Source organism: Vigna angularis, chromosome 6 (assembly GCF_016808095.1).
Source record: "Vigna angularis cultivar LongXiaoDou No.4 chromosome 6, ASM1680809v1, whole genome shotgun sequence".
NCBI lineage: Eukaryota > Viridiplantae > Streptophyta > Magnoliopsida > Fabales > Fabaceae > Vigna > Vigna angularis.
Genome location: NC_068975.1, coordinates 5,723,839 through 5,744,596, shown reverse-complemented (window position 1 = coordinate 5,744,596; position 20,758 = coordinate 5,723,839). Strand labels below are relative to the sequence as shown.

General features: G+C 34.4%; 1 protein-coding gene across 2 annotated transcripts; it reads left to right on the top strand.

Moving 5' to 3' along the window:
- The first annotated feature begins 16,645 nt into the window (after positions 1 to 16,645).
- Positions 16,646 to 20,005, top strand: LOC108342531 (major pollen allergen Ole e 10). 2 transcript variants are annotated; one of them, XM_017580319.2, is made up of 5 exons: positions 16,646 to 16,806; positions 17,993 to 18,469; positions 18,885 to 18,925; positions 19,515 to 19,545; positions 19,649 to 19,786. In XM_017580319.2, exons 1-5 carry the CDS (start codon positions 16,746 to 16,748, stop codon positions 19,651 to 19,653), a joined length of 615 nt encoding a protein of 204 aa, XP_017435808.1. In that variant the 5' UTR covers positions 16,646 to 16,745; the 3' UTR covers positions 19,654 to 19,786. The 2 variants fall into 2 exon arrangements, with proteins under 2 accessions (XP_017435808.1, XP_017435807.1); XM_017580318.2 differs by lacking the exon at positions 18,885 to 18,925 and having other exon boundaries at positions 19,649 to 20,005.
- Positions 20,006 to 20,758: the final 753 nt, after the last annotated feature.

Here is a 20,758-nt window from a genome sequence, read left to right as displayed (position 1 = left end):
AAGGAACTAATGAAAACCCTGTCATGATCAGTCACGATGGAGGAAGGGAACCCATGTAATCTCACCACTTCTTTGAGGAATATTTCAGCAATATCCTTGGTAGTGTAAGGATGAGACGTGGCTATAAAGTGGGCATACTTTGTTAATCTATATACCACCACCAAAATTGTATCCTTCCCTCCTACTTTTTGGAGTCCTCCTATGACGTCCATGGACACTTCAAACCACATTTTTATCGGTATAAGCAGAGGCTGCAATAATCCCGAGGGATTTAAGGCCTGGTATTTATTTTGTTGACAGATTTCACACTGCTGAACATATTCTTAAATTTGTTTCTTCATTCTCTCCCAATACAACAACCTTGCAATCCTTTTGTATGTATGAAAATATCCAGAATGCCCCCTATTGCTGTATCATGAAATCCCTTAAGAATCAAGGGAATCTTAGAAGACCCCTTGGGTATTACTATTCTTCCTCTATAGTACAATCTACCGTGCTAAGAGTTTATATCCTTTATGAGCATATGAGTCTCTTAATAATTCTTGTATAATTCCCCTCAACTTCTTGTTTGCTTGAACCTCATGATCCACTTCATCCCATTCATAAAATTGGATAATGGTTAATGCCCATAGTTGCTTCTTGGAAAGTGCATCAGTTACTGTATTCTCCCTTCTCGGTTTATACTTTATTTCAAAGTCAAACCCTACAACTTTGAAACCCACTTTTGTTGTTCCTCTCCCATTAGTCGTTGCTCAACCAGGTAGTTAAGACTCCTTTAATCAGTGTGTACTTCAAAGTGCCTCCCCAACAAATAAGGCCTCTACTTTTGAATAGCTAAAACCACTGCCATAAGTTCTTTTTATATACTGATTTACTTTGGTCCCTTTTAGAGATAACCCTACTCATGTAAGCCACTGGCCTCCCCTCTTACATCAATACTGTACCAACTCCCTTACCAGAAGCATCAATTTTCACTACAAAAGGCTTCTCAAAATTAGGAACAATTAGGACATGTGTTATGGACATAGCTGCCTGAGCACACTTCCCCATTGAAACTAATCTTTCTTTAGCTGTTGTGTGAGAGGGCTCACAATTTTTTCATAGTTTTTCACAAATTTTCTATAATATCCTATGAGATCAAGGAAACCCCTTAACCCTTTAACGTCCTTGGGAGCGGGCCAAGTGAGCATATCTTGGATTTTACTAGGATCTGCAGCCACCCCATGTTCACAAATGATATGACCCAGGTATCCCAAGTGTCTCTGCCCAAAATTACATTTCTTCCTATTGGCAAATAAGTTGTGATCCCTTACCACCTATAAAACAACTCTCAAATGCCCCTCATGTTCCTTTTCATTCTTGTTGTAAACGAGAATGTCATCAAAGAAAATTAGAACAAACTTCCTCAAGTAAGGCTTGAGTACCTTATTCATAAGTGCTTGAAAAGTTGAAGGGGCGTTGGTGAGGCCAAACGACATAACTAAAAACATAAAATGACCCTCATTGGGTTCTGAATGCTGTTTTTGAAATATCTTCATCTTTCATTCTAATTTGATGATACCCGGACTTCAATTCCAGTTTCGTAAACATTACTGTCGCTCCTTACTCATCCAAAAATTCATCAATCACCGGAAACTTATATGGGATAATGAGTTTATTGAGTGCCCTATAATCCACACAAAATCGCCACCTCCCTCCATCTTTTTTTCTGACCAAAATCATTGGGCTACTGAATGGGCTATTGCTCAGCCTTATCACCCCTGCCTGCAACATTTCACTCACAATCTTCTCAATGTCATTTTTTTGGTAATATGGATACCTATATGGTCGTGTGTTGGGTATTTGTCCCTCTTCCCAAAACAATGTCGCATGATCATGATCTCTTTTTAGAGGTAATCCCCTCGGTTCTTTGAATACTGGCGTGGAAGTAAGTTGGGTTTGTTGTTGGTTTTCGGTATTCCCCAAATATTGGTAAACTAGATAATACTTTTCATCTGCAAAACGTAAAGTCTTTGTCATTGTCTTCCAAGAAGCTTGCTCTCTGCACAATGAGGGATCTCCTTTCAAAATCTACTTACGTTATCTTTCCTCCCACTAGAGTGTAAAATTTTTTAAGTTGGCCTTAATGTCTCCCAAACTAGCCAACCAATCTAGTCCTAGCACCACCTCTGTACCTCCGAGATTAAGGATAAAAAAGTCCTGCTCAATTCGGACTTCCTGCCTCTCTATTTGTTCTGCTTTACACATGCCTTTGTTCTTTTCCTTCTACCTATTACCTATCTCCACCGTATACTTTGGAGTTTTTGTCACCTGTAATTGTAACTCAGCCACTACGAGTTGGGAAATAAAGTTACTCGTGGCTTCTGAAACAATCAAAATCAACACCTCTCTCTCTCCTATTGTTCCTTTTATCTTAAAGGATTTTCTTGAAGACCTTCTCTACTTTTCAAAGATAATTGCAGATTTTTGTTTTCTAATTCTAATATTGGTTCCTCTGTTTCAGTTGGTTTACCATCTTCTTAGCCCTCCACTAATACAAGTTCATAATGTCGAAGCTTGCATATATGCTCTCATCCCCCATTCTTCTCCACACTTAAAGAAAAGCCCCTTTTGACTCCTTTCTTGTAGTTCTTCTTGAGTCAATCTTCTCCCTTCCACTAGCTTCTTCTCCCCTAAGAGGTTCATGATTATATTTTCCTCCTTTTTCTGCCATGGGTATCATTGATTTTCCCCGAGATGAATCCCCCAGAACCTTTACAAAGCTACCTTCCTTATCTCGTCACCCTTTCTTCTCTTCCCATCTTAAACCTCCTGTTCTCACAGCCATGTTTTTCTCTTCCAGCAATAAGGATCGATCCATCAATTTAGATATAGAGTCTGTTTTATATAGCTTGAGTTGAACTCTGATATCCTCCTTCAAACCGTTAAGGAAGATCCCCTTTAACATGATATGATATGCTCCTCTTAAAGGTGTTGACACTATCTCGAATTGCCCGCGATATTCCATCACTGTCCTAGTTTGTTTAATGCTTAAAAAGGGTTCAAATGAGTTTTGAGCCAATCCGAGTTGGAAGCGTTAGAGTGTCACTGTCTTGAAGTCCTCCCAACTTCGAACCATAGTCTGATATGTAAATATTCATAAATTTGATAAATCTAAATATCTGAAAGAAGCACATTTAATTATATTCAAATTTATAAGAAAGAAAAGCAGAAGTAGAAAGACCAATCTCCAGTCATTGTTGTATGTTTGCTTAAATTCTGATTTCTGAACCCTTGCTCTTAAAATACAATAGTGATGTATATGAAGTAAAGAATAGGCTCAGTGACCTGATATGAAATTTTCTGTAGTGCTCCAAAAACCATCACAGAGTATTTTATACAACGTTAGAAGATATTGTTGTGGGAATAATGGCACACCCACACATTTGAAAACGGTTTTTATTTAAAATGGACCACTTTCAGAATTTTTATTTAAAATGGACCACTTTCAGAATATTAACTGCTTTTAAAATATTAACTGAAAAGGAAATAAAATAAATGGGATAAATATATTCTTAAAATGTAACCTCTTTTCTGTATAAGGCTAACATTCTCCCACTTGGTCCATTTTATTCAACCATCAAACATAATAAGAGACCAAATATATGAATCATGGTGACAGTTCCTCTAATAATGAGTATTATCTCCCATGTATTACGATGTATTTAGTCTCACATCACAAGCTCTTAACTCTAATGAATAAATCATATGTCTATTCTAGGTCAGAATGAGTTTTCTCAAAATAACTAATTATGTGCACAAATAATTGAGAAAACATTAAATTGAATAAGAGTTTTATCAAAATGAAAGTACTTACAATGATTGTCATATCATGGAACCAAGTCCCATTCGTGTTACATGATCCTTAAAATTCTTTGGTGGCATGCCTTTAGTTAAAGGATCAGCAATCATCAACTTGGTGCTAATATGCTCAATGACCACTTTCTTTTCTTTAACACGTTCTCTTATGGCTAGATATTTAATATCGATGTGTTTACTTCGACTTCCACTTTTATTATTCTTAGCCATAAAAACAGCAGCAGAGTTATCACAATACAACTTTAGTGGCCTAGCAATTGAGTCCATAACTCTAAGCCCAGATATAAAACTCTTCAACCATACACCATGTGAAGTGGCCTCAAAACAAGAAACGAACTCAGCCTCCATAGTAGAAGTAGCAGTCAAGGTCTGCTTTTTTCTACTCCAAGATACAGCTCCACAAGCTAGCATGAAAACATAGCCAGATGTAAATTTTCTGGTATCAACACAACCAGCAAAGTCTGAATCAGAGTAGCCTACCACTTCCAAATTATCGGTTCGTCTATACATGAGCATGAAATCTTTTGTTCCTTGAAGATATCTCATTATTTTCTTTGCAGCTTTCCAGTGGTCAACACCTGGATTTGATAGCGTCCTCCTCGAGCTAGGTTGGGCCAAAGCACGAAGATGAAGCTATGGAGGTGGAATTTGTGCGGAAGCGATGGATATGGTGGTGGGCTCACAATTTTGGTGAGTATTTGTGGTAGGATGGAGGTGTTTGATGGATCTCCGGAGAGGTTGGGCCAACTCTAGAGAAGGGTGGTTAGAGGGACCTCATGGGATGCTCTAGCCTTGACTTGAGACAAGATATGTTTGCACACATTTTGGCATAATAACATTCAAATTCATCAAGTGATTTTACAAGGAAGGAGACCCTTCTATTTATAGAGAAAGGTGTCTCCAAAGTAGACAAGAAACCCTAAAAACTATCCACTCTTAAAGAGACATGTGGCAATCCTCTTTTACAAAGTTTCTCCACTCTTAGAGTACCATGTGGCAATCCACTTTTGTAAAGTCTTCTCCACTCATGTGGTAATCCACTTTTGCAAAGTTCCTCCACTCTTAAAGTGCCATGTGACAATCCACTTTTGCAAAAGCTTTCCACTCTTAGAGTGACATGTGGCAATCCACTTTAGGAAGAGTTTCTCCACTTGGAAAGTGACACATGGCCACTTCCTTTTTAAGAAGTGTCTTCACTAAGAGCTTGCCATGTGGCCATCATGTCCCATGGTGGGACACACTCTTTTAAGCTAATATTACAAACCATACAATACTTGGCCCATTATACAAGGCCTAAAAATATACCCTATACTACTTGACCCTTAATACAAGGTCTAGAAATACTTCATGATAGCCCAAGTAAATAAGAGTTTAGCTCCTTCTTTTGGAAATGATTTTAATCCTTCTTGAATTTGTTTGGCCATGCTTCTTGTGATTGGACCCTTAGCTAGGAGTTTGTCATCAGGATTACTCTGATATCTTCCTAAAACTCCAACTATAAATGCAATGTCAGGTCTAGTACAAACTTGAGCATACATAAGACTTCCGACAGCTGAAGCATATGGAATATTTTTCATCTATTCCCTCTCAAGATCATTGTTCGGGCATTGACTTAATTCAAGTTTGTCACCCTTTACAATGGGAGCTACACTTGGTGAACAATTCTTCATGTTAAACCTCTCTAAAACTTTGTTGATATAGGTCTCTTGAGACAAACCCAAAATGCCTCGAGATCTTTCTCTATGGATCTTAATGCCAATGACATAAGATGCCTCTCCCATATCCTTCATGTCAAAGTTCTTTGAGAGCAATTGTTTCACTTCATATAGCAAACCCTTGTCATTGGTTGCAAGCAAAATATCATCCACGTATAATACAAGGAAACAAATTTTACTTCCACTGACCTTTTGGTATATACATTGATCCATGACGTTTTCTTCAAAACCGAATGAAGTGATAACATCATGAAATTTTAGATACCATTGGCGGGAAGCTTGTTTTAATCCATAGATGGATTTATTAAGCTTACATACCAAGTGCTCATTGTCTTTAGAAGAGAATCCTTCAGGTTGTTTCATGTAAACCTCTTCCTCTAGATCACCATTAAGGAATGCTATTTTCACATCCATTTGATGTAACTCAAAATCAAAATGAGCTACTAATGCCATAATTACTCGGAAGGAATCTTTCTTAGATATAGGAGAAAAGGTCTATGTGTAGTCAATTCCTTCTCTTTGAGTGAATCCTTTGGCAACAAGTCTTGCCTTATGTCTCTCAATGTTGCCTTTTGAGTCTTTCTTGGTTTTAAAGACCCATCTACATCCAATGGATTTTACACCATCAGTCAACTGAACGAGATCCCAGACTTTGTTGGATGCCATAGAGTCCATCTCGTCTTTCATGGAATCATACCATAAGTTTGATTCTTTAGAACTCATGGCTTGGGAAAACGTTTCAGGATCATTTTCGGCTCCAATGTTGTAATCCGATTCTTGTAAATACACTTCATAATCACTAGAAACTGCTGGTCTTCTGATTCTAGTAGATCTTCTTAATGTTGTGTCAACATCTTGATGAGAAGCTTGTTGTTCAACATTTACTTGTTGCTCCTCATCAACAACTTGATTTATATTATCATTCTCAGCAATTTGTGGAACTTCAATTATTGGTTGTCTAATTTGCTTTTGAACTGGAGGAGCGTGAATGACTACCAATCTTTCATTTGATTGAGAGGTTTGAGCTTCATAGTGATCTTTTTCAAGATCAACGTCTTGATTTAAATCACTCCCACTAATCAAATCATTTTCAAGAAACTTTGCATTTCTTGATTCCACAATCTTAGTGTTATGAGTTGGACAATAGAATCTATAACCTTTGGACCTTTCAGCATATCCAATGAAATACCCACTAATAGTCCTTGGGTCTAGTTTCTTCTCTTGTGGATTATAAATTCTCATTTCAGACGGACATCCCCAAATGCGTACATGTCGTAAACTAGGTTTCCAACCTTTGAATAACTCAAAAGGTGTTTTTAAAACAGCCTTAGTTGGGACTCGATTTACAATATACACAGCCGTCTTAAGTGCTTCAGTCCACAAGAACTGAGGAAGTTTTGAATTACTCCTCATACTTCTCACCATATCCATCAAGGTTTGATTTCTTCTTTCTGCTACACCATTCTGATCTGGAGAGCCAGACATGGTATATTGGGCAACAATCCCATGTTCTTGAAGAAATCTAGCAAACGGACCAGGTGCTTGTCCATTCTCCGTGTATCTACCGTAGTACTCTCCACCTCTATCTGATCTCACAATCTTAATTTTCTTTCCACATTGTAACTCTACTTCAACCTTAAAAACTTTAAAGGCATCTAAGGCTTCATCCTTAGAACGAAGTAAGTACAGATACATGTATCGTGAGTAATCATCTATAAAGGTGATAAAGTATTTTGGACTACTTGCGTCCATATCCGGACAACAAATATCTGTATGAATAATTTCTAGTAAACTTGAACTCCTCTTAGCACCTCTTTTGGACTTGTTAGTTTGCTTACCCTTAATGCAATCCACGCAAGTCTCAAAATCAGTAAAATCCAAAGTACTAAGTACTCCTTCATTTACTAATCGCTTAATTCTCTCAATGGAGATATGTCCCAATCTACGGTGCCATAAAACAGAAGAATCCTCATTCATAACACATCTTTTTAACCCAGCGGAAACATGCATAGAACTATAAGCAGCGTTGTTTTGCAATTTAATAAAGTAAAGACCATCGCATAATTCCCCAAAGCCAATAACTTTGGATTTATTCAATAAAGTAAAACCAGAATCCATAAAATTAAAGGAAAAACCCAAAGGTGCAAGTTGTGAAATAGAAATCAAGTTCTTGCTAAAACCAGGAACATAAAAGGTCTTTTCTAAACATAAAACAAAACCATTGCTTAAAACTAAATTGCACGTCCCAATGGCTTTAACATGTGAACTCATCTTGCTTCCTGAATAGATGTGTTGCTCACTTCCCATCGGTTTCCTTAGGTTTTCCATACCCTGCAAGGTATTAGAAACATGGATTGTAGAACCAGAATCAATCCACCATGTGTTATGATTAAAACTAGTCAAATTAGATTCATAACAGACAAAAGCAAACAAATTACCTTTCTTTTCAAGCCAATCCTTAAACTTTTGACATTCCTTCTTCATGTGTCCCTTCTTTTTACAAAAGAAACATCTAGACTCCTTCTTAATAACTGGCTGAGCAGGAATCTTTCCCTTCTTATTAACTTGGTTCTTCTTATTCTTAAATGAAGTGGTCAAGTTCACCTTCTCCCCTTCTTCAATCAATAGCCTTTCTTCTTCTTGAACACACATGGTCAATAATTCATTAATCGACCACTTGTCCTTATGTGTGTTGTACGAGATTTTAAAGGGAGCGTAATGGTAAGGCAAAGTGCACAAAATATAGTGCACTAGGAAAGAATCAGACATGGTAACTTCCAAAGCTTTTAGTTGAGCCACAATGTCCCTTATGCGCATGATATGATCACGCACTCCCTTAATTTCAGTGAGCTTTAAGGATGAAAAATGCATTATAAGAGTGCTGGCAAGAGATTTATCAGATGTCGTAAACTGCTCATCAATAGCCCTCAGTAAATCCTTGACATTCTCATACTGATCAACCGAACCCCGGATTCCAGCGGAAATGTTGGTTTTTATGAACGTTACGGAGAGACGATTTGACCTCTCCCATTTTTCATAAAGTTCAATGGCATCTGAAGTGCTAGTTTCAGTAAAACCCGGTGGTTCAGGTTTTCTAATAGCATAGTCTATGTCCATCCAGCCTAAATGAAGAAGAACTCTCTCCTTCCAAATCTTATAATTATCTCCTTTCAATTCGGGAATACCACACTTGATATCAGAAATATTCACAGATTGAGAAACTACAAATTCAAAATTTTCATGTTCATTATCAAATTGGAGACTAAAATAAATATCATGTTTTACCAATGTAAAACATGTCTTTACCAATGAGTCTATTAACATAAAACTTGCTTGTGGGCTAAAGTCTTACTCAATTAGACTCATTTAACCTTATGATAAAACTATTAAATTATATCACATTCCTAATTCTTGTGGGAAAATTAAGAATTATAATTAATATTTTATCCTAATTAATCATACAAATGTAAGGAAAATCCTGTGGGTATATTTCATCACATCATATATAATTACTTACAATTAATGTTTCAATAAAGTGATCTTTATAATATAATTTAATTAATTAAAGATGTTGTGGCTACTCTCTAATTATTAAAAAATTATATTTATCACTAAACATTAAATTCTCTCTTATATTTAATCTAAATGAAATATAAGAGTCATATTATAAATATATAATATTTAAAAATTATTATACTAACGTATAATATCCACGCACATTTTTTTAATCCTAATTGCCTATATATAATATTCAAAATTATTATACTAACGTATAACAGCAATATATTATACGTGTAACAGCAATAAGAAAAAAAAAACATCCAATATCTAACATTAAATATTATATATTTATATATATGAAAATCAATGCGCAGAATGAAAAGAACTGTGGATTGTATTAATTAAAACCAGAAGCATACCAATCTCCAGTGTGCGCGTATGTGAACAACAGATAAAGAAGAAAAATAAAAAACTGAATATATTGTTTTGAAAGATGTCCAAAATGAAACCCAAAAAATAAATGTTGTTTCGATCATCTTTAACCTCCAGCATGGTTTCAACAAGACGTATTCAAACACGAACCCAATAATATGTGAGGGTTTTAGCACCAAAATTTCTCACAGAAAATTTTCTTCTTTCGATTCAGTTTGAAAACAATTGATAAAACTAAAAACACAATACGCAGAGGAGTGAACCAAACAAGGCAGAGGATAAACAGCTCTGATACCAAATGTGGTATTCCCGAATTGAAAGGAGATAATTATAAGATTTGGAAGGAGAGAGTTCTTCTTCATTTAGGCTGGATGGACATAGACTATGCTATTAGAAAACCTGAACCACCGGGTATTACTGAAACTAGCACTTCAGATGCCATTGAACTTTATGAAAAATGGGAGAGGTCAAATCGTCTCTCCGTAACATTCATAAAAACCAACCAACATTTCCGCTAGAATCCGGGGTTCGGTTGATTAGTATGAGAATGTCAAGGATTTACTGAGGGCTATTGATGAGCAGTTTACGACATCTGATAAATCTCTTGCCAGCACTCTTATAATGCATTTTTCATCCTTAAAGCTCACTGAAATTAAGGGAGTGCGTGATCATATCATGCGCATAAGGGACATTGTGGCTCAACTAAAAGCTTTGGAAGTTACCATGTCTGATTCTTTCCTAGTGCACTATATTTTGTGCACTTTACCTTACCATTACACTCCCTTTAAATCTCGTACAACACACATAAGGACAAGTGGTCGATTAATGAATTATTGACCATGTGTGTTCAAGAAGAAGAAAGGCTATTGATTGAAGAAGGGGAGAAGGTGAACTTGACCACTTCATTTAAGAATAAGAAGAACCAAGTTAACAAGAAGGGAAAGATTCAAACAAGCACATTTAATCATATTTAGATTTATAAGAAAGAAAAGCGGAAGCAGAAAGACCAACCTCCAGCCATTGTTTGCTTAAATTCTGGTTTCTGAACCCTTGCTCTTAAAACACGATGGTGATGTATATGAAGTAAAGAGTAGGCTCAGTGACCTGATATGAAATTTTCTGCAGTGCTCCAAAAACCATCACAAAGTATTTTATATAACGTTAGAAGAGATTGTTGTGAGAATAATGGCACACACGTTTGAAAACGGTTTTTATTTAAAATGGACCGCTTTCAGAATATTAACTGCTTTTAAAATATTAACTGAAAAGGAAATAAAATAAATGGAATAAATATATTCTTGTAACCTCTTTTCTGTATAAGGCTAACATGATCCTCCCACCATTGGTACTAATTCAGGGCTTGGCCTCTCAAAGCTACCATCACTGCATCCAACTTTTCATCCTCCAAAACTGAATTCAATTTGAAGTAACGTTCCACCCAAACGAGTCAAGTGCATGTGTCATCTTCATTAAACACCAAAATCTCCAGCTTCCTTCCCCCAAAATCATACACCTGAGGTGGGATCCCATCCCTTCTCTATGGTCGCGCTCTGGACACAAATAGTTACTCCCTTCCTCTTCCTCATCCGTAATCCTTGTCCGACTTCGTGGTTGATGGGACCATCGAGAAAATTGAGGTCCATCTCTTTGCATCAGGATCTGCTTGATCTCACTAAGCTCCGATTGTTGAGCTTGTAAGCTTCATTCTACATTCTCCATTATGCTCTCCATTGTAGATCGTGTGATAATCATTCAAGCTCTTGGGATCAAGAGCTTTGATACCAGTTGATAAGAACCAGCAATGAAATCAACACAAGAAAATAGAAACACTAGTTGTATTATGGAATTTGGTCTGATCAGCGTGATTCAAGACCAAGTTTGTTGTTATATTAAGAAATATCATAAAAACAAAAGGAAACCCAAGAATGTAGTTCCTTTCCATAACCCACCTTCCCCTCCCTTTTCCCTCTCTCTACTTTAAACATTTTCCCCTTGTAACTAACTCCATGTGATGCATAAGCTGTCAGCTGTGCATTTTTTGTTATTTCTCTCCTCTCGGATTTTGATTCGCTACATCACCCTTTATCTCCTTCTATACACGTATTTAACTTTGGGCCTTTTTTGCTTGGTCGTATCAGTATGTTACTTGAATGACCCATTTTGGATACTGTTGCCTTAGTTTGGATGTTGTGGTGATGATACTTAGGAGGTATTGTACCTATAACTCATTAAGGAAAAAGGATATCTACTTTTCTAATAACTTGATCATAGACTATGATATAGTATGTGCAACGTACCACTAAGAATAAGGAGTTGAGAAGACGTATTCTAACATGCTAAATACTAGTTTTTTCAACAACATGATGAATCTTATATTTTAGCTCAGTCAAAGGATAGAAATTTGTCATGTTTTCATTTTTCTTGAGTGAAAATATAACCCAGTCATTTTATTACTCGTAAATAAACTTAAAATGACACCTCAAAATCTCAATTTCAATTTAACATTAATACATTTAAATATGACTACCATTTTAAAGTAATCACAACATATAATAATTCACTTCAATTTAATTTAAATTATCTAAACCCACTTAATTGAGTATATAAAATTAATTAACTCTCACTTCAATCGTGCTCCTTTAGAGAAAGATCTAAAAATGTTAAGAAAAGTTAAGATTACTTCTAAAAAACCTATTTTACAAATAACAATAGGGATCTAGATTAGCATAGATACATCTATTGAACTCATATTTTACATGTAAGTACAAAATCTCGTCGTACATGTGATCAACACTAAAAATGAAAAACTTAACATTTATTGAAAAAAATTAACTCAAAGAAAATCTAATTAGATTAGATCGTCTTAAAGCTTGTTGTCTCCTGTCATACATATGATAGAAGAGGGATGAAAAAAAATTACATAATTTTTAAAAAATATATATATATAACATAAATTACCAAATTATTAAAATTCTAATTTATAGTTTACAGTTTTTATTGTTTTTAAAATAATCTTTACAAAACATATGTTGTTCTTATATATTATTTTATACAAATAAATAAGAAAAAAAAGACTAATTCCTTGCCTTTACTAGTCTATCGGTTTTAAACTTTAATTAATTGAAAAGAAATTATTTCAATATGTTTTCACTTTTATCTTTCATTTCATTTTTCAAAATGTTCTATCACATTTTATTTTTTATTTGTGAAAATAAAAGCAAAATGTATTTATGGATTAATTTTTAAAATTTTGTTGACATTTCATATCATATATGAAAAGTATAAATGATGAAAAAAGAGAGTGAAGGGGCATATCCTTGGTGACCGATATATAAAGAAAAACACAATTCAAGGGAAAAAAAAAGTTTAACTACTTAAATTTTAAAATGAAAGAATGTATATAAAAATATACACGAATGTCAATAATCTCACTCAATAAACAAACCTTGTTCATTTTAATTATAAGGCTACTTTTGCAGTATATTCATCCACTAAATGTGTTTTTTTTTTCAATAAATCATTTTTCAAATGTGATCAGAAAATCAAACTTCGATTATACTAATTGACTCTGCTGAAAGTGATACTAAGAAATATATTGGATACACTTATATGTATCTAATCAATACAGATTTTGAATCAAATCAAATAATTACACTTTTATCTCATCTTTAAAAACATTATAACACAATTTTTATATATATGGAGGAAAGTCAAGAAGTGCCTTTATTAAGAACTTGGAGAAGGCCATGATTATATTATCCCCTTAGCCATGTCTTTCTTCTTTAATTGGTCTAAAGTCCATATTAGGAAAAGATCGCTGGAGGATCACTTTTTGGGTGAACTTTCACCTCAAATCAATTAAATTTCTATCCAAATGCATGGGACAATGTTCTATTAGGAGACAAACACATCTTTAACAAAAATACTAATTAACGTATTTGTTCAAAGTTGTAAAGTTAATTGGTAATTATGTTAAACCAAAGTACTATATCATATTTTATAAAATTATTAATTAATGTAATCAACAAATATAAAATGATAAAATTAGCCATGTTGTGCAATATTTTTGTACAAGTTTTAATTTATGTTATAGATAAAATATATTGTGAGGTATTTTTGAGCCTTGTGCTTATTTAGTGTATGAACATTCACTGGAATTGAAGACGGTATGTTTTTTAGCAAGAAGAACACTCTTGGCAAGTTGTTTTAGGTATATCATGATCCATCCATGTACGGAAGTTTTTGTGTGGTGAGGATTTATTCTGAACTATACTTAATCAAGTTAAATATGTCTTTATTTTACTTATTTTTTTCTCCATTAAGTCATGTTAATTTTAAGTTTTTTTTTTAAATACAAAAAATTTACAATATTATTATTTTTATAATATTTTATTATTATAATACAAAATCTTGAATTTAAGATCTCTTGGTGAGTACTAAACATTTGCATACTTGGGTCACTTCAAAGATTTGATTCATTAAAAAAAAAGGTTCAAAGAGATTTTGACTTATATGAGGAACAAATTGTGACATGTTACATGAAAAAGTCTGCGCATATGGTTGCAACAAAACATGGAATCTTAAAATGGATTTTTTTAAGGCTTAATCATCATTTGGTTTCAAGTTTGGGGCAATATGTTCAAAGTGGTTCTATTTTTCTCGACAGTTTATTATTGTCCCATATTTTGGAAAATACAGTTCAAATTTATCCTTTTTGCTTACGACGATCAAAATCTACGACGATCAAAATCTAACAGCGTAATGTTCACTTTAGATAATAATAGCTTATCGGTCCAATTACATGGAGAGATTTCAAAAATAGAATCACTTCGAACACATCGTCTTAGACTAGAGACCAAATAACATATTAAGTTTTTTTTTTAAAAGAAGGTAGCCCAAACAAAATAAAAGTAATGATTTCGATTAAATTTTGAAACATATCAGCTGCAAGTATCAAACACAGCTTATTTATAGATGTTATTATCTAATCATTTTCTTTAAAGCACTCAATAAAAACACAATATATTTCTTTTATTGAAGAATACAATAAGTTGCAATAAAAGTCACAGACACATTTTTATTGAAGGGATATTTTTGTTTTAAAAATTACCATTTATATCATATTTAGAATAAAATAAAACGTTAGCTAATAAAATTTATTAGTTTTAATTTGTTTAAAATTTTCAAATTTTGTGTACTTTTAAAATCAAACTAATTTATAAAAGCAGATTGATTTAGTTTGAATTAATAAAAGTAATTGTTGGATAGACGTCCAAAGTTTTTTTTTAAATATTACTTTTTAAGAAAAATTACATATAATCCTGTCATTGAAAGAAGTATAAGTTATATTTTGATATAATTGACTTCTATAAACTAATAATTTAAAAAAAACTATAAAATAAGTTCATGGTTTTCTTGTAAAATTAAATACATAACAATTAATAATTAAAAGATTTCTTCATTTATTTATTTTTGAGTTATTGGATTGATAAATTATAAATCTAAAATTTGAATTAATTATTATCAAATTTAATTGATTTGATTTAAAATTTTGAATTATTTAAGTGACTGAAGAGAAAACAATAATAGAATGTACCAGCAGGACCGGGCGCCGTACGGAAAGCCACCCAAAGACGGACGCTCAGGGCACAATTATAGACCAAGCGTTCGTCCTAGTACGAAGACCGAGCGTCTGCCCAGGTGTACCATCAGGACCGAGCGTCCAACATTCAGCGACCGAGCGCCCGCCTTGGTGTACCATCAGGACCGAGCGTCCAACATTCAGCGACCGAGCGTCCGCCTTGGTGTACCATCAGGACCGAGCGTCCAACATTCAACAACCGAGTGTCTGCCCAAGATGGCAACCAGGACCGAGCGTCCACCATTCAGGAACCGAGCGTCCGCCCTGGCAATCAGGACCGAGCGTCCAGTCAGGAACCGAGCGTCCGTCCAGTGTGACCAGATGGACGCCCACCCAGGTTGGCATCCCTGGCCGGTCATCCTTCCAATCGTTCGTACTTGGGCCGTTATCAGACCCACTAAAGGTAAAAGGGCCGTTATCAGGCCCACTAAAGGTAAAAGGACTTTTCCTTACTATGCATCCATGCATCACAAACTGCTCTGTCATATTACTGACTTGAGCGTCGGAGTGCCTTTATGGAGCAGCGCCTGGAGTAGGAGGGCGTCGCCCCGCCTCGGAGCATAGAGCAGCGCTTGGAGTAGGAGGGCGTCCGCCCGGCTTGGAGTGTGGAGCAGTGCTTGGAGCAGGAGGGCGTCCGCCCGGCTTGGAGTGTGGAGTAGCGCTTGGAGCAAGAGGGCGTCCGCTCGGCTTGGAGTGTGGAGCAGCGTCCGTCCATATTTGTGTCGTCCGCCAGTTCAGCTTGCTTCGGTTCATGGGATTCAGCAGTGTCCGCCCGGTCGATGCCTCTTCGCCGCTCGTCCGCCCGCCTTTAGCGTTCGCCGTCCGTCCGTCCGTCTTCGACAAGTAAGTTTCTATGTTTTAACAGGATCCTCACGGAGCCAGTCGAAACAATAGGTATTGAAATAACATATACACTATATACCCCAATTGCAAAAAAAACACCACTTGCCATTTAAATCCTTGCATAACTAAAGGCTCACACAATTATATATTCAATTTATGCATCATATTATTGGTTAATGATCAAGCAGAGTGCCAAGTTTTTGACATAATTGGAGCAAGTTTTATATTCAGCAAAGAATAAAGGGAATGCAAAAAAGAAAAAGAAAGTGATGAAGAAGAATAATAATAAATAGCATCAATAATAAGTCCTATAAAACAGTAAAAAGAAAAGCATAGAATAGAGAAAGGTAACAGCAACTCACATCAGCACCATCATTACAGTGATCACTAACACTCACTCACCCTAAACTCCAAACACTTCCATTCTTTCTTTACTTTCTTTTCAACCCTTTTGCCCCACATTTTCCCTCCTTCTCTTGCTTGCACCCTCTCACACACCATGTTTCCTTTCTCAAATCTTCTCCTACCTTCTCTCTCACACTTCACATGCTCTATAAATTCATGTGTATCTTTTCATTCACATGAATAGCCATCAAAACACCTTTCACTGAACACCACACACATCATCTCTAGTTTATGATATCTTCATTTCTCTCTAGCTGTTTCAAGGGAAGAACAAGTGTTATTTGGGAGCCACATTGAAGAAGAAGGAACAACAAAAAGTATACCAAAGCAGCACAAGAACAAGAGTCAACATGGAAAGAAGGGTGAATTACTATGTGCTACTTCTTGTAATTGCTCATTTCCTTTGTTCAGGTAATTTAGTTTCCATTTTTCTTTCTTTGGTCTCTTTCTGCTTCTCCCCTTTTCTTCATTTGCCTCCTTACTCTCTATTCTTCTATTCTATGGATATACAATATAAAGCTAAGTTGCTTCTACTTTAAGATAATGTTCCTCTCTGCTCATTTTCTTCTGTTTTGAACTGCTTCCTTTTGTGTTCTTTATCTTTATGGTGTATTGTTTTCTGCTTTTCTCTTTTAGTCCTAGATTCTTTGTACCACTTGGATAGTGTTTTTGTATTCTGTAACCCCAAAAATGCATTTTCTGCACCAGAGTTTGGGATTTCAATAGTCTCAGTCCTTTTTCTTTCAACTTTTGTTGTTGTTCAAGTTTATTAGATAAACATGTTAGATCAGTTGGGTGCAGTTATCTTTTCCAAATTTATTTTCCCCTCTTTCATGCTGTTTATGTTGCACTGTAGTTTACCAATTGGGCACTTTTTTCTATCCATGTTTTTCTAAATAACAATAATAATACTTGTTGAATTGAAAGTGCTGTCTGTTCTGTATTTTGGTTGATATTGCAGTTTCACATGGAATAGAGTTGTTGTATTGTATTCAATCTTGCTCCAGTTCTACCGTTTCCTGAAAAGATGCAAAGGGTCCAACTTTTTTTGGCTCATGTCTCTATGCAAAAGATACCCTACTTGTCTCTAGTGGCCTTTCTAGATCCACTCTAATATCAGGATAAGGGTCTAATAATTAGTTTCTATGCAATTATGCAAAATTTTGAATATAAGTACAGTTTTGGTTTCATGCTAAGTTGAATGCTGGAGGAACAATTTGAATCCAGTCACCACTTTTAACTCCTAAGAAAAAAATGCCTACAGACTAAGTCATATTATATCTGTTTATTCCTAGTAGTTGTGAAAAAAAAAACTATTCTTCATTTCATAACACTATTCTTTAGGCAGATATATAGTGTAAAAAAAATATGCTGCAACATGTGAGATATATATAAAATTTGTAAGTGAATTTGCTATTGAAGCAAAAAAAATGCTGAAGTTTTTAAATTTGATGTGAGATGACAACACCAACTACTGGTGAGTTAATTAAGAACAAAAAAAGGGTACATCATTACAGATGCAGAATCACATGGTTGCAGTGATAAAATAGTATAATAATAAACATAGATAACCCTGTGACTGTTATCTAAAATACAGGTTCAAGTAAGCCAGAAAAGGAAGCACTAAGGCATGATGAAGAAAAAGAAGTAGAATTTAGAGGTTTAAAGTCAAGCACTCAAAGGGACATCACCACACCAATCACTACAATTCCCAACTTAGTTCCAATCACTTCATCATCTCCAATTCTGAATCCTAATTCAAACCCTGATACAGTTTCTCCAGCCTCCACACTCCCAATCATCACACCAAATAATTCTCCAATTTATTCCTCAGGTGCAAGCTGGTGCACTGCAAGTCCTACTGCCTCACAGAGAGCCTTGCAAGTTGCATTGGACTATGCTTGTGGCTATGGTGCCACTGATTGCTCTGCAATTCAACCTGGTGGAACCTGTTACTTCCCAAATTCTGTTAGAGACCATGCTTCTTATGCCTTCAATAAGTATTATCAGAAGAACCCTGTTCCTAATAGCTGCAATTTTGGTGGAGTTGCTGTCATCACTAGCACTAATCCAAGTAAGGCTTCTAGTTATGATTCTATTTCTAACTCTTATTCTCAGGAAGATGTTTAAGAGTTAATACTACTTCTTACAAGAATATTAGACATTTTGGTACAAAAGAAAAGTTTAATATTTTGATAAAGGTTTAGGGTAGGTGACTATTAATTTAAGAATAAGAGACAAATGAAAATGTGCAACAAGTCAAGAACAGGCACATTGCTTCTGATTGGTGTGATCAGAACTATCTCTGGTGGATTCTAGGGTTCCATTCTGCACAGACAGCAGAAAAATAAAATAAGCTTTTACTGCATCATCTTTTTTGGAAATATTTTACTGCATCTTTGAATGAATACACTTTCAAACTGCCTTGGGGGAATACATAGCAACTAAAAAAGTATCTCAAGCTTTTTTCCTTTCTTACTTTATTACAGAAAGTATCTCAAAAGCCTCCTATATCTTCTCAGTCTCCAAGGTAATCAATCCTTTTTATCACAATTTGTTTTCCAAAAAACATTATGTGTATAATAACAAATGTGTCTACTTTTGTAAGGACCCTTATAGTTAAAATGACATCTAATACTTAGGACTTTTTGTAAGGTTTCATTATTTTTAACTTCCAACTTTGTACAAGTTTTGATTTTGATGTTGCATGTTTTTAGTGTTTAATTTAAAGATGAAATTGAAATTCATCTTTAGTTTAAATTTTTGATATATTTTAATTTTTAAACTTTAAGAATGAATAAATATAATTTTTTTAATTTAATAATATTAATTTTTTTAACTTATTAAATGACATTTCAATCTAACATAAAACAAAAATATGTGTGGAAACAAATGTCATACTGAAACTTATTTAATATGCCAAAAATTTAAAGTAGCTGAATTTAAAAAACTATATTCACTTAATTTTACGTTATTAAAGTTAAAAAATTACAACATATTTAACATATTTTTTTCTAAATTTCGCTGAATTTGAGAAACCAAGCAGTTTGAATCTGTATATTATAAACAACTTGGTTGATTATAAACTCTTACTGATCAATTCATGTGTTACATTGCAGGTAGTGAAACATGTCAGTATGCATCCACCAGGTGACAATCTTGAACCATGTTATATCTTTCTTTCTCTCTTTCTGCAACAAAAACTTGTGAGAAATCAGAAATCATATATATGATGGTTGAATTGAAATTGCAGTATAAGTTCGTCAGTGTTAAACACAACAAACACAAGTGGTGCAAATGTTTTTGGTTCAGTACCTGTGCCCAAGGACCCTTCTGCCTCTGCTGCTGCAGCTGCAACATCACCTACATTTCTACACTTTTGCTTCATTCTGTGGCCATTATTAGCAATTTTTTAGAAGAATTATTTTTAAGAAGAATGAAGTTTAGATTTTGCATGGATTTGGTCTTTATTTTATTTAAGGGTGGGGAAGGGGTTGTGTACTAGAAAAGGAGATAGGTACAAAACCATTAATATGACATACATCATATCATAGAAAACACTTTGTAGAAAAAGTAGCAATTATATGAAGGCTTTCAGTAGATATTTATACCTCATTGCTTTTCTTTTTCCTTTTTAAGTTTATGCACTGCTTTTCCGGTATAGAGAAAAAAATATATAGGTGGAGAATAAGAAAAAAGAAAATGGTTGAAAAAAATGGAACTGCGAAGCAGAGTTCACTCAAATAGAAAATCTTGAAAAACGTTGTTTTTTCTATTAGTTCGTCAGTTTGATCATACATTTAATAAAAATAGTAAAATAAACAACGTATATGAAAGTATAGAAGAAAAAATATTCACAAAATCTTTATTTTTTCTACGTAATGGATTAGATTTTGCATTGATTTGGTCTTTATTTTAACAAAAATGAAGTTTACATTCTTGACTTGTATAACCAAACTTTAGCTCAGCTCTACACAATTATTGTTCATTGCCGTACTAGATAACACTAATCAAAAGTGTAATTTGAAAAGTGAAATGATCAAATTGGTATTCTTTTGATTCAAAAATATCTTTTAATGTCAAAGTGTATACTCAAATGGTCAAATCTAAGTTCATCAATTCAGTCAATTACAAACAACACAACCATTTTCAACATACTCAAACACTAATATTAGCAATTCAACTAATTTCATGCAACTTAAACATACAAATTCCAATTTTTTAAGCACCAAAAACTTAAAAATAAGGTAATTAGTTTTCTTTACACAATATAACCAAATAGCTCAATATATTTATGAATACCTTCAAAAGCACAAAAAGCTCTATATGTCTTTATGAAGAACAAAAAGGCAATCAACATATA